General features: G+C 37.4%; 1 protein-coding gene across 1 annotated transcript in view; it reads right to left on the minus strand.

The window, feature by feature from the left end:
- Window positions 1–9,297: 9,297 nt before the first annotated feature.
- Window positions 9,298–15,508, minus strand: part of ATOSA (atos homolog A) — an 85,231-nt gene continuing 79,020 nt past the window's right edge. The window contains exons 10-12 of the mRNA XM_068964367.1: window positions 14,685–14,753; window positions 12,223–12,422; window positions 9,298–10,248 (exon numbers count right to left, since the gene is read on the minus strand). Coding sequence (XP_068820468.1) covers window positions 10,095–10,248; window positions 12,223–12,422; window positions 14,685–14,753 — 423 coding nt within the window. The 3' untranslated portion in view covers window positions 9,298–10,094. The remainder of the gene's footprint in view (window positions 10,249–12,222; window positions 12,423–14,684; window positions 14,754–15,508) is intronic.

Genomic DNA, 15,508 nt, shown 5'->3' on the forward strand with positions numbered 1-15,508 from the left:
TAATCCAACGGATGTTGGCAACTTCATTTCTGCTTCCTCTGCCTTTTCTAAATCCAGCTTGAACATCTGGAAGTTCACGGTTCACGTACTGTAGAAGCCTGGCTTGGAGAATTTTGAGTATTACTTTGCTAGCGTGGGGGATCAGAGAAGGCAATGGCACCCCACTCCAGTACTCTTGCCTGGAAAATCCCATGGACATAGGAGCCTAGTGGGCTGCAGTCCATGGGGTCGCTGAGAGTTGGACACGACTCAGTGACTTCACTTTCACTTTTCACTTTCATGCATTGGAGAAGGAAATGGCAACCCACTCCAGTGCTCTTGCCTGGAGAATCCCAGGGACGGAGGAGCCTGGTGGGCTGCCGTCTATGGGGTTGCACAGAGTCGGATACGACTGAAGCGACTTAGCAGCAGCAGCAGCAGCGTGGGAGATGAGTGCAATTGTGTGGTAGTTTGAGCATTCTTTGGCATTGCCTTTCTTTCGGATTGGAATGAAAACTGAACTTTTCCATTGCTGAGTTTTCCAAATTTGCTGACATATTGAGTGCAGCACTTTCACAGCAGCATCTTTCAGGATTTGAAATAGCTCTTGTAATACCATCACCTCCACTAGCTTTGTTAGTAGTAATGCTTCCTAAGGCCCACTGGACTTCACATTCCAGAATGTCTGGCCATAGGTGAGTGATCATACCATCGTGATTATCTGGATCATGAAGATCTTTTTTTGCATAGTTCTTCTGTGTATTCTTGCCACCTCTTCTTAATATCTTCTGCTTCTGTTGGGTCCATACCATTTATGTCCATTATTGAGCCCCTCTTTGCCTGAAATGTTTCCTTGGTATCTCTAATTTTCTTGAAGAGATCTCTAGTCTTTCCCATTCTGTTGTTTTTCTCTGTTTGTTTGCACTGATCACTGAGGAAGGCTTTCTTATCTCTCCTTGCTATTCTTTGGAACTCTGCATTCAAATGGTTATATCTTTCCTTTTCTCCTTTCCCTTAACTTCTCTTCTTTTCTCAGCTATTTATAAAGCCTCCTGAGACAACCCTTTTTGCATTTCTTTTTCTTGGGAATGGTCTCCATCACTGCTTACAGTACAATGTCACGAACCTCTGCCCATGGTTCTTCAGGCACTCTATCAGATTTAATCCCTAGAATCTATTTGTCCCTTCCACTGTATAACTGTAAGGGATTTGATTTATGCCATACCTGAATGGTTTAGTGGTTTTCCCTAGTTTCTTCAATTTAAGTCTGAATTTGGAAATAAGGAGTTCATGATCTGAGCCACAGTCAGCTCCTGGTCTTGTTTTTGCTGACTGAATAGAGCTTCTTCATCTTTGGCTGCAAAGAATAGAATCAATCTGATTTCGGTATTGACCATCTGATGATGTCCATGTGTAGAGTCTTCTCTTGTGTTGTTGGAAGAGGGTGTTTGCTATGACCAATGCGTTCTCTTGGCAAAACTCTATTAGCCTTTTACCTGCTTCATTTTGTACTATAAGGGCACATTTGCCTGTTACTCCAGGTATCTCTTGACTTCCTACTTTTGTATTCCAGTCCCCTATAAAGAAAAGGACATCTCTTTTGGGTGTAAGTTCTAGAAGGTCTTGTAGGTCTTCATAGGACCCTTCAACTTCAGCTTCTTCAGCATTACTGGTTGGGACATAGACTTGGATTACTGTGACTTGGATTACTGTAACATTGAATGGTTTGCCTTGGAAATGAAAAGAGATCATTCTGTCGTTTTTGAGATCGCATCCAGGTAATCATTTCGGATTGTTTTGTTGACTATGATGGCTACTCTGTTTCTTCTAAGGGATTCTTGCCCACAGTAGTATATATAATGATCATCTGAGTTAAATTCACCCATAGTCCATTTTAGTTCACTGATTCTTAAAATGTCAGTGTTCACTCTTGGCATCTCCTGTTTGACCACTGCCAATTTGCCTTGATTCATGGACCTAACACTCCAGGTTCCTATGCAATATTGCTCTTTACAGCATCAAGCTTTACTTCCATCACCAGTCACATCCACAACTGGGTGTTGTTTTGGCTTTGGCTCCGTCTCTTCATTCTTTCTGCCTTGCCTACTTCACCCTATTTATCTTTAACATCCCCAATCCAACATCAAGGCCTCAGGCTTTTCTTGAGCCCCTACACTACGTCAGAGTCACCTCTTAAATACTGTCATATTTCTGCATAGTTGCTTAAGAATGTACACTTTATCATTAGACAGTGCTTGTTGTGGATTTCTTTATTAATGTCACATTTCCTGTTTAGACAAGCCACATCAGGGCAATATTTGCTTATATTTTGTCCCCAGAGTCCAGCAATTCCTACATAGTCAATAAATACCTGATGAAGGAAGTAAACTTCCATTCATTGGTCAACTCCCAGGGGTCCATTCCCACTTTAGTGAAACTGCTGGCACTAAACTCCTCCAATGACATTTTAAATTGCCAAAAACTTTGGCTTTACATTTAACCCATATTCTACTTGACATCTGCTGCTGCTGCTGCTGCTGCTGCTTCTAAGTCGCTTCAGTCGTGGGATTCTCCAGGCAAGAACACTGGAGTGGGTTGCCATTTCCTTCTCCAGTGCAGGAAAGTGAAAAGTGAAAGTGAAGTCATTCAGTCGTGTCCGACTTAGCGACCCCATGGACTGCAGCCCACCAGGCTCCTCCATCCATGGGATTTTCCAGGCAAGAGTACTGGAGTGAGCTGCCATTGACATCTGAATACTGGCAATAAGTGGTGGATCCAATGAAGCCTCTCTCATAAAACTTGGAAATAAGATTGCCTTCCAAGGGTTAAGCTAGTTAAAAGCCACAGGTAATGCAATTCTGTGGGAATCTGGTAATCATCAAAACTCAAACCAGTGTGCCCTGGGTAAAATTGTTACCTAGTCCAAGCTCTCTATGCTGGCTGCAGGACAGGCCAATGAATCTAAAATAAATAAATGGCAGGTTCTTTTATAGATCAGAGATTAGGGGAGGTGAGGAAGCAAAGTAAAAAGGCCATTCATTACTCTTGCAAATATCTCCTAGAATGGCAAGGCTCAGGAAGGGGATGTGTTAATTTCCTTCATCCTGCCATCTACATGTGGACAGGCTTCTGGAAGAAGGCACTTCACCAGTCAGGCAGATGGGCAGGATTCTCTGAGGCAGGTCATTGTATATGATTATCATAACAAAAGCAACGAAAAGCAAGTCAAAGAAACAGTTCTAACATGGAGTCAGAATTGGCTTTTGCTCTCAACAGAACCTCTGGCAGGAAAAATTGCACTGGGGTTGCAACTTCAAAGACAAAAGGTGCACTTCTTTGGGGGAAAGAAAATGGGGATTGTCAGGCAAGGGAGTAGTTAAAATAATACAGTTCAAGATGCTGGGCCTGAGCCCACTCTTCTACAGGGATATCTATTGAGATTGACTTAAGCTGGTCCAGCTGAGAAACTTCCCAAGATCAACTAAATATTTGCTCTCATTTCATACTCACAGAGAAAGCAATGGCACCCCACTCCAGTAGTCTTGCCTGGAAAATCCTATGTACAGAGGAGCCTGGTAGGCTGCAGTCCATGGGGTCGCTAAGAGTCAGACACAACTGAAGCGACTTAGCAGCTGAAGTCTGCTAAGTCTATGACTGAAGCAGTAGCAGCATACTCACAAAGGAACTTATTGAAAACTTGCCTTTTCTCTATGCAGACCTACAAGGAGAAGCCAAGAATCACTTTGGGAATATGAGGTGCCTAAAGGCCAATACTAATATGAAGAAGAGAAAGTGTGGACACAAATAACCATGTTCATAAACAACAGTGACATGTAATGTTACTTGACATTTCTCCCACTTTTCCCAGTAGAGTGTGTGTGAATTTGTCCTTCTGTAATCTTTTTTTTAACCCTGCTGACTGTTACAGGGCTTGTCCCATCACAGTAACAAGAATTATAGGATTTTGGGCTGTGCAGCTTGCAATTAAGAAGCAGCATGATGGAATTAATAAAGATCACTGTTGTGATGACTTGGATAAAGTACAGAGGGAAAAGAGGGCAAGTTATGTTGTTAAAAATCTCAGCCTGTTCTGTTAATGTTCCAGCTACTGTGAACCCAAAAGCTATTTTCCCCCTCTTTTGACTCCCTGTATAAATTCCTCTTGGGCTTCCCATGGGGCTCAGTGGTAAAGAATTCGTCTGCCAATGCAGGAGATGCAGATTGGATACCTGGGTTGGGAAGATCCCTTGGATAAGGAAATGGCAACCCACTCCAGTATTCTTGCCTGGAGAATTCCACTGACAGAGGAGCCTGGCGGACTACAGTCCATGGGGTAGCAAAGAGTCAGACATGACTTAGCAACTGAGTACAGGGAGAATGGAGAATGCACAAGTCAGGCTAACTTAACTAAAATTTTTATTGAGCAACTAAAATTTTATTTTTATTGAGTTGACATTGTGGTATATATCTATGTCAATGTATTTGTGAGATAAAATCTAGTAGACATGTATATAGAAAATCAGTATATGTAACCTTAGATAAAGAGAATCTGGTCCTGAAAGATAGTGATACTCACAAGGGCAAATTTGAATTTCTGAAGGGCAATTTTGACCAATGTAGAATTTACAAAGACCAGTGCCCCATTGTGGGGACTGTCTGGGATGCCATACTTCCCAAAATAATGTTCCTTTTGCATCATCAACCATGTACCTTAATGTTTAAAATTACACAGTGATCACCAATTCCCTGTTTCTCAGAACTTTTCTTCCCTTGACCTCTAAGAAACCACTCTTTCTCTTACTTGTCTGGTCATTCCTTCTTAACCTCCTTTGTTGAATTTTTAAAAAATATTTTTATTTATTTATTTATTTATTTGGCTGTACTGGGTCTTAGTTGCAGCATGTGGGACCTGGTTCCCTGACCAGGTATTAAACCTGGGCACCCTGCATTGAGAGCATGGAGTCTTAGCCACTGGACCATCAGGAAAGTCCCTCCTTTGTTGAGTCTTTATCTGCCTCTTAATGTGGGGATTTTAACAATTCTGTCCTTGGATACCCTTCTCTTCTAGTTTTACTCATTCTGAGAAATCATTTCCACCCTCATGGCTTCACTCATATATTTATTTTAGATCAGTGCTACCCAGGAGAACTTTATGTAATGATGGAAGTATTGTGTATACAAGCTAGTCAACAGAGTAGCCACTAGCCATACATGAATGATGAGCCTTTGAACTGTTACTAGCACAACTAAGGAAGTGAATTTTCAATTTAATTTAATTGGCTACAAGGATTAGAATTATTGAGAAACCTTAGCAACAGAGATTCTCATTAAATCTGGGGCAAAGTCAAAGAACTGATGTTTAACCAAAGCTCCCCCTTGTGATTCTGATGCATACATGCACAAAAGATTTTTCAGTCTTGGAACATGGTATACAAAAATTTTTAAAAGATCAGGGGTCTTTTTGCATTTTAGGTGCCCTAGTTCAAGAGTTTGTAGGAGTGAGTAAAAGAGGTAAGATGTTAAATCCAATCCACTCCTCACACAGCTGAGTGAAGTCTGTCTACCTGCATCACTGCTGGTGTTGTATCAAATATCAAGAACAGAATACATTTTTAAATTGAAGTATAGTTGATTTTCAACGTTGTGGTAGTTTCAGGTGTAAGCAAAGTGATATATCTATATGTTCATTCATGTATATACATATGTATGTCCCTTTTCAGATTCTTTTCCACTGTAGGTTACTACAAGACATTGAATATAGTTCCCTGTAGTATATAGTATGTCCTAATTGTTTATCTGTTTTACATATAGTAGTATGTATCTGTTAATCCCAAACTGGTAATTTATTCCTATTCCCCTTCCCTTTTGGTAACAATAAATTTCCTGTCTGTAAGTCTGTTTTTATTTTGTAAATAAGTTCATTTGTATCATTTTTTAGATTCCACATATAAATGATATTATATGATATGAACAGAATACATTTTTAATGAAAGGGAAAGACTGCAAGATCAACTCAGGGAAACCAAATGAAGATACAGAATGCCAGAAACCCTGAGTATAAACGGTGATGTCTGTGAACAAAATTCAGGGAACATACCTGACTAGGTCAGATAACTGTAAAAAGCAAAGTTTCAACAACTTGACTGTTGGAAGTAGGACTTAGAAAATGGGGGATACCATCTCTCTAGGGATTCAGTGAGACAAGAGAACTTTATATGAACTAGAAAGGCTGGAATAGGAAATTCTTGAATGAATTAAAAAGAATGAGGAACAGTGGGGTCTGGAAGAAACTTTTAAAACTTCAGGCATTGCCTTACTATATATCCTATTTCAGAGCAAATTAACTTTCTTTCCCAAGAGTATTGATGAAAAGTATATTTTAATGCCAGGCCACAGTTACCAGTTTAAAAAAAAGAAAGAAAGAAAAGAAAAAAGGGGCAAAATACTAGTGTAGTTGAATGGAAAAGTCAGAAGCTTTAACTGAGATTTGAATCCTGGCTCTTCAACTTACTGACCATGTGACCTTGGGCAAGTACTTCAAGCCTGTTTTTTTCTTTCACTGTAGACTATATCCATAATCTCTGAATCATGGCTTTAATACTGAATAACACAGAAATCACTTATAGAACCTGGCACACAGTAGGCATTCATATACTCCCTGCCTTTTCCCACAGTATTCATGTTTAAGACATGCATCTCTCACAGATAATCCATGATGGAGAAAGTTGATTCCAACCCACACAGAGACAGTCTTAGGGATTGAGACTGAATTCCTATCATGATGAAAAGCCGCTTCCCATCTAGACTGATACTGTGTCCCAGGTCCAGTAGACCAGTTGAGGTTTCATATACCAAAATTTGAACAGCTACCATCTCTGTAAAGAGATAGCTAGAAGGGCAGATGACAGGGGGAACTTTCACATTTACTTTATATAACTATGCAGTGTAAAAAGTTTTTAAACATGCATTGCATAAATTAAAATCAAATCATTGCTTCACTCACAAACTGATTAGAGAAGAGTGGGGATCCCAAGGATGGAGTTTTTGGAGAAATTACTTCCTTTCATTAACACTCTGGGAATGAGAGAGACCTGGTGGAATAAAGTGACAGTAGGAGGGAAGCTTCTGTTGGGTGCCTTCCAGCCAGTCCCCATTGTCAGCATTTATTAATATTTTTCATTTTCTCCTGATAAAATCTCCAAAGATTTCCCAGAGGTTACTTGTATCCTTAAGTCTCTTTTAAAAACAAGTTATCCCTCATTTTTTCAGTCTGCAAAACTGCCAAGTGAGCCTGCAGTAAGTGAGGAGAACTCTTACAGGTAGCAGTGTTGGTTGTCTTACCTGCATATGTCAAACACTCTCAATGCAGTGACATAATCTGTGAGTACAAAGAGGGGGAGTACAAAGTCTCAGCCTATGACAAAAGAAGGGTAGGAAAAAAAAACGTTATGATAGAGATAGTGCCAGGGCAAGTGAGAGCAGACAGGTGCTGGGTGACTGTACCTCACTGGGAAAAAGAACACAGACAAAAAAGGCCCTAAGAAGTAGATGGGTAAAAAGGTCAGCACGTCTTTACTATGCACAAACTTGGCAGGAAGAGCACAAGATGCATCCAGCTGCTTCAGTCATTTTCTTGAAATCTTCTTTAAAATGTCCAGAAAAGTGGAAAACGAAGCACTAGAAAAAATTCTAGAAGACTGCATTGTAGTATCTACATAAAAGACACCTGCAAACATATATATCACTAATTTTTGGATTACTAGAGAGGTTAAAGCAGCAATAACATTTTTTTAATTAAAAAAAAGGCATTTTGATGTTCTAAATGTTTTTGTATTTTCCAAGTTTTATATAAAATGATCAATACTGACTTTTGTCAAGTGTATAAAAAGTCTATTGGGACTGACATATACATACTAGTATATATAAAATAGATAACTAATAAGGACCTACTATATAGCACAGGGATCTCTACTCAATATAATGCCTATATGGGAAAAGAATCTTAAAAAGAATGGATATAGATGTATAACTGAATCACTTGGCTATACACCAGAAGCTAACACAATGCTGTAATCAACTATACTCCAACTATTTTTTTTTTAACTCTAGCTACATGTATTTAAATACTTATTCTAATAATTAGTTGATAGAATTTAAGAAAAGGCACATTAATGATACTCTCACCTCATTTTCTCATGGCACCCCACTCCAGTACTCTTGCATGGAAGATCTCATGGATGGAGGAGCCTGGTAGGCTGCAGTCCACTGGGTTGCTGACAGTGGGACACAACCGAGTGACTTCACTTTCACTTTTCACTTTTCACTTTCATGCACTGGAGAAGGAAATGGCAACCCACTCCAGTATTCTTGCCTGGAGAGTCCCAGGGATGGGGGAGCCTGGTGGGCTGCCGTCTATGGGGTCGCACAGAATAGGACACGACTGAAGTGACTTAGCAGCAGCAGCAGCACTTCATTTTCTCAATCACACAGACCCAGAAGGCTTAGAGGATTTCTGAAGTCAGTTCCGTCAGATACCATTAGAACTGGGACTAGAATCCAAACCTTTTGGGTCCTAATCCCATTTTGTTACCACATAGCTAAAGATTAAGAACAAATCTTTACAAATTTGTGCCACTGAAAACTTTATTTTTTAGTTTTATGGAATATAAAAAGCCTTTTCTCTTTAAGCTGGTATTTCAAAAGGAAATTTATAAGAGGCTTCTTGCTGACCACCCCCAAAGCCATCAGATGCACGTTCATATCCAGTTCAGATTCTTTTGCATAGTCTATCCATTATCTGAGTACCAAAAATAAAGACCTTCCCATCTCCCAAATTCCAGACTGCTCACTTAGTTCTAGGCTCCCCGGTGTTCCAAATCTGGTCTACTTGAACGGTAAGTATTTTCTAACCCGCATTCATGGCTTTGGGCATTCCCAGTATTCATCCTCTGTAAGCTGATCTGCTGTTACCCACTGTCTCTGTAGAAAGATCTAAAACTACTCTTCTTTCTGAGGGGACAGATGGAAGACTTGGAAGACTTGCATTCAATCAAGTTCTCTTACTCAGTGGTTTTCCCAGTTGCCAAATGCCTTCCATGTGACCCTGAACGAGAAACTGATAAATTGGGATGAGGCTCAAGACATCTTCCCTCTCCTCTTATCAGCTATAAAGCAAGAATAGAAACTGTATGATGGGTACCAGAAATTCACTCAATCGCATAAATGTCTCATCCAAAAATAAAAGCCAAATACACATTTCTTTGTTTCTTGCATATATTTACAATATAAATACTAATTTGTCTTCAAAGTACATATTCTTTTAACAATTTGCAAAAATTATCTAGAATGGGACAGCGATTTAAGGTAAATCCTCTGTAGTAGTGATTAAGGAAAAAATAGAACTGTTTTGGGGATAAGAGATTTTAGAAGGAATATGAATGGGCATGATGATCTGAAGTTGCAAAGGGAATGTGAAGCAGCTTAGTCCGCATTGCACTGCCAAGACAGCATGTTACAGGACTACTGTGTGAGACAGCAATCGGGACGAGGTGTTGTAAAAACTAAACCTGGGAGATATAAAAAGTACACATGCTTGCATAGTGCGTTAATCTTAAAGAAGCTCAACATTTCATTCTCATTTTCAATAACTTAAATGAATAGTACTTAAAACACATCACGCAAAATTAAAAGACTTGTGCATATATTTCAGATTTCAACAGTAATGTCAAAAATACACAGTATGATTTTACATAGGATTTGTGCTACATTAGAACACTAGAGACAAACATCACTTGAGTATTAAGGAAAACATTAAATATTAAATAACTGAGAAATAAAAAGTGTAAACACTAATCTAATTGTGGGGGGGAAGGGATTTGCTATTGCAACATGTCCAATGAAGTGGTTTCAACAGTACAAAAAGGATTAGGACATGAGTATTTCCAGTCTACTTGGAATATGTAGAGCTCATTCCAGGAATCCTTTGATTAAAAACTGGTCCAGGAAAACAGGAGAAGATCCACTCCCCTGCTTGTTAATTTGGTACACTCCTTTCTATGCTAATTTTTACTTTCAAACTTGGGTACTGGGCAAATACTTTAAGCTGTCACTCTTTATCAACATCTTGGTGAAAACTGAGGGTTTGTTGGTGATTCAGTGTAAGATTTGAGTTCATATGCAGCACCGCTATCAACTTCCATTGACTTTCTAGAGAACAGGAGCCGTACATCTCTATGGAGGTAGATCTTTCCAGATTTAGAACTCTGGAACCTAAAAAAAGAAACAACAAAAAGATGCTTCATTTCAGGAAATACGTGTTTAAAACAAACAGACCTGAGTAAGTTTTGAGTTTGAAAGTTTTAAGTTTTGAAAGCAGGAAGAACCAGTCTTGTTACAGTATTAACAGTCCCTCTTTAACAAAATATTTGACATCTTATATTGCCAAAGCAAATGCTGCTATGTTAAATGCTTCCCCTTCCCTATTCCGTACATACTTCACACTCCCTTTCCCCTCTTACAATGACAGAAGTGCTTTCTGTAAATCTGGGTTTCACATACAATCCTACTTTATATTCCTGACACCAAAGCACATGCATCTTTCCTCATCTATAGCATTAACTTTTAGTTCATGTCAGCCAGTTATACTACATTTAGGCATCCTCTAGTTCATACAAAGAATGACCCATTTCACACAACCTGCCCTCCTACAATTTTGACTACAATAAAATGGATTCCACACTTGGAAAGTTACCACAGAAAACTATATCAAGCTTTGAGGACAACCACAGGCTGAGAAAAGACTGCTACTGTCCGTAGTGGCTAGCAAAGCCTAATCATCAATAGAAATCAAGAGGAGGAAGTTAGCGGTGAAATGAAAATGGTTATCAAAGCTGTATATGGAACTGTTTCTGTCTTCTGCTAACATCTATAGCATACTACAGGGATTGGAGGCTTTAATCACATAAATCTATCTGGCAGATTATGGGTATGTCAGACATACCCTTTAGTGCTAATTTTTGTGGTTTTCCCTTTGTCTAGTAGAAATATCTGGGACTGTGGATGACATTCCCAAATTAGCTGAAAAATCTGGTGGTCAGTTGTATACATTAAAGCAGACCTCAGGCTGGCTCACTCTCATTCTTTCTGAAGTTTTTCACCTTTTCAATCTGAAAAAGAACATGGTGAACTTTGGGAATTACACCATACTTTCTAAAGTAGTTTCTTTACAGCATTTAAGGTATCTAATCGTTGGTTACATATGGCTAAGGTTGTTGGAACAGATTAAAGAAAAGGTTGGTACCTTCTCCTGATGAATGGGGCTTCTTGGAGTAAGAAGTTAAGATGAATTATTGTCACTGATGTGATCAGTCTCCTCACTGGTTGAGTTATAGACAAAAGACTATTGAGCTTTCTACTAAGCAACAGACTTGCTCATGGAACCTAAGAACTGCACTAGGATATCAGGGCTACAAGGGTTACCCCTGGAAGTATGAACTTCAAGAGCAAACAAATGGTTTCTCACAACCTAGAGCTATGAGCTGTGTAGTAAAAGTTTGAGGAAAACATCTTTCTGACAGAATAACCAGAATATAAACTGTATGAGAACAGAGATTTTTGTCACTGCTGCTTCCCTACAGTCTAGAAGCATGCCTGACACATCAATATTTTTTGACTGAATGAATGAATAAATGAAGGTTAAGAATTTCCCTGTCCAACTCAGAAGCCACAAGCACCTACTAAGCACTTGTAATGTGGCTAGTTCAAATTGAGGACAGCAAATGAACATAAATATCTCACTGATAATTTTTATGTATATTACATTTCAAATTATAATACTTAAATGTGTTCAGTTAAATAAAACATATTAATCCTCCACTAACTATTACTTTTATTAATGTGGCTAATAGAAAATATAGAACTATTTATATGGGTCATATTATACTTCTATTGGGCAGCATTGCTTCAGAAAACTGTTTCACTGCCCCTCCAGATATATTAGCATTTTTCCCTATAAAATATTTTACATTACACAGCTACCAATAAAAACTCCCTTAAGTCAACAAGTAATAATGACTGCAGAAAAATATGCCATGTGCTTTCTGCATCCTGGCATATCATAAAGAGTGTCCAAGTTATGCAAATTCCAAGGGGCAGTTGTCTAGTTAGAGAGTTTTTTAAAATAAAGTAAAAATTTTAGAATTTTCTTCTGAAGTAACATATTTTCATATTCATTTAGAACATTACCTCAGATGTATGAGGTAGCGTAATAACCGTTCTTCTGTATGTCGGATGTTCTCTTTATTAACACTTCTTTTCATTTCTTGTTTAACAGGTACAGAAAAAGTTCTTTGTCGTAGGAATGTCTGATGATTGGCTGGCATATCTCGCAAGTCATATATCACAACAAACATCTTCACCACAGTCTTATTAGGATTAAATAAGGTCTGAAGAAACAATATAAAAATTATTTTTTAAAAACAATGATTTGTTGATTTGTCTTACAGTGATTATGCCAACAGTAAAATAGGCTTTGTAATAATAAATTAGTCCCAGTGGATATAATTCAGTTTGAAGGAATAAAGCTAATAAAATTTCAGAAGTTTATGAAATGATATTCAGTATTTTTAGTGGTTCAATTTATTTTTTATTTACATAAATAAGAGATCCTGTAACAAGTCAAAATCTTTTAGTCACAAATCTCTTATTAATAATAGACAATACACAACTTTCACTCTTGTTCATATATTAAGAAATAGTTCCATTAAACTATTAAATACAGCTTCACTGAATTAAAACATTCCAGTGCATATACTTCAAATATTATTTTATTAAAATTAACTGAAAAATGTTCAAAATAAAATTTCAGCTTTCCTCACATTTTAAGTGAATGAATAGAATTTTTTTAAAATAAAAAGTTTGGTAAAACTAGACTTTGATGTTTTAGTTACATACGGTTATTATAAAATTTAAAACATGTTCTCAAAAAAGAAATTTTTGTTTGGAAATTTTTCCAAGTTTAGAAAATAAAGTTCATTATTATTAGTTACAAAGTACACTAAGTAATAATTTATATTCTTACAGTTGGACTCATTTCAGAAACTTCAGTGACACTAGACTTTTTTTTTTTTACCACCATTGATATCATAATAGACCAAAATTAAATTCAATCGCTATTTGGCCATGAATAACTGAAGGAATATTATTTTTTTTAAGTACTAATTTTTAAACAAAATTCCAAGCTGCTGATTTGACTTTAACCAAATTACCAACACATCAATAGGTAACTTGGTGCCCGTGCTTTCAGAAGCTCATCCGTGGCACTGGACATCACTCACTGAATCAAAATGAGAAATATATCAATATTATGATCCAATTTTTGAAATCTAGTGAGTCTTAAAATTAAGGCTAATATATTTAACAACTACAACAACTAGTAAGCCAGAAGTTCAAGCCATGTTTATACATAATTAAACTTACATAAGGAATGAAAGACATACCCAAGTTTCAGATTTAAAATAGCCAGCAGAGTTGGCAGTCTTCAAACAAGGGGTAAATGTGCTGCCTCTGGGTTTATGCCTCATTATTATGACAAGTGATAGCTAGTTTTCCAGTGACCCACACTTTCACAAGAGCTACATAGCCAGAGGCAAGAGATCAGAAGATGATCACTCTTTTAGTTCAAGAAATCCATTCACATAAAAATCTTACTTTAAAATGCGGTGATTTTTCCTAAGTAAAGTTATATATATGTATACATACTCCAATATAAACATGCATATAAATTGCTTAGTACTGTTTCATTTCTGTGTGACACAAAATAAACAAATGTACAGACTCTGCCATACTAGAACAATGGGGATGCATAAAAGTGGTCTGACAAAGAACTGATCACACTGCAGCCAAAAGTCACAGAAAAGCTTGCTGAATTAGACCAGATCCTTAGTGTGAGGAACTCAGCTAGACTTTTTTTTTTTAATTTCAGCTTTTTTGAGGTACAGTTGACAAATACAGCTAGACTCTTTTGAAGAGTTACAAGAGTCAATACTGTAATAGACTTTAGACTCACAGGATTATCCTGGGTCTGACTTGGAGATGGACTGAATCACAAACGGGCCTTGATATAAAATTACTCTTCTAAGAGCTGGGGATCAAAGATGATGAAGGATTACTGCACTGGGCTAGAAGAGTTCTCCTACGGCAAAACTAGATCAACATCTAGGCCAAAAGGAAAGATGCATTCTTTACCCTGACGTCTGCAGGACTTCATTTCTGCTTTGTGTAACCATCTCATTAAATCAATTTTAGAAATTATTATAGTAGGGATAATTTTTCTTCCCAAGTTCCCTGAGAAAGCAATACTAATACTTGGGGTCTCCTTTTACATGGGTCAATCTCAATCTGTCTTATTATATTAAATAGAAGATACTGGTAATCTAAATTTTATTTATACTGAAAATAGCTCTATTTAAGTTAACTGCCATATGCTATTTTTCTAAACCATTCACCTTGATTAGCTTATTAATGCTTTCCTTTTATGGAGGTCCCCAAATGGTCATTCCTGAGGCAGAGCAGGGAAACTCCAAACAAAGCTGCAGCCCCACTGTTACTTACCAAAGTTGTTGCAGCAGCAGTAGCAGGAGAAAGGGCTAAGTTCTATATGTATGTGAGAGAATGATTATTGCAATTGTAGGCTATAAAACACATACCACTTGTATTGTTCCTGAAGGAGGTACTCGATAACCCCTTTTACCAAGGGACTCTAAAGTAATCACACCCTTAAAATAAAAGAAGACAAATTGAGTACAAACTGGTGCATATTTATACACACAAAAGACTAAAATAAAAATAATAAATTATGTAATTAATAACTTTTCACAACTGTATTTGTATGGAAAAAAAATTCACATTGAATTAATAGAGATACATTCAAGGAATACAAAATAGTAAGGATTTCACCCATAAGGAAACAATTTACTATTTTTCCCAGAGATGTTGCAATAAACAATATATAACATCAATGACCATGCTGCTTGAAATTTCTATTAAGATATAAGATATAGAAGTAAGAAGATCCTTAACTAAAAAGGAGATAAAGGGAGATTATTCTCTTGAATCATGTGGGAGGAGGAAATGAAGAAGCAAAACAATTTACTGATCCTTGGACATATGAAAAGTCAAAAATGAGGGATGATCCTGTTTATGTCTGGCCCAAAAAATGAAGTCAATTATTCAGTCAGGAAATTAAGTTGTTATATACATAAATGACTTTCTGACTTAAGGTAGACCAGCATCATCAGCATCACCTGCGAACTTGTTAGAAACACAGCTTCTTATTTCTCCCCACACACCTACTAAATCAGATCTGCATTTTAACAACATTCCCCAGATGATATCATATGTACATTGAAGTTTGAGAGGTACTATCATATTACACAAAATAATTTTCTGAGAAAGATGCTGTAATTACTGCAGAAGTCCAAACAATGGCAAACAGTATAAATTAAAACACAGGGAGCTACAATTGAATGTG

This window comes from Capricornis sumatraensis, chromosome 2 (assembly GCF_032405125.1).
Source record: "Capricornis sumatraensis isolate serow.1 chromosome 2, serow.2, whole genome shotgun sequence".
NCBI lineage: Eukaryota > Metazoa > Chordata > Mammalia > Artiodactyla > Bovidae > Capricornis > Capricornis sumatraensis.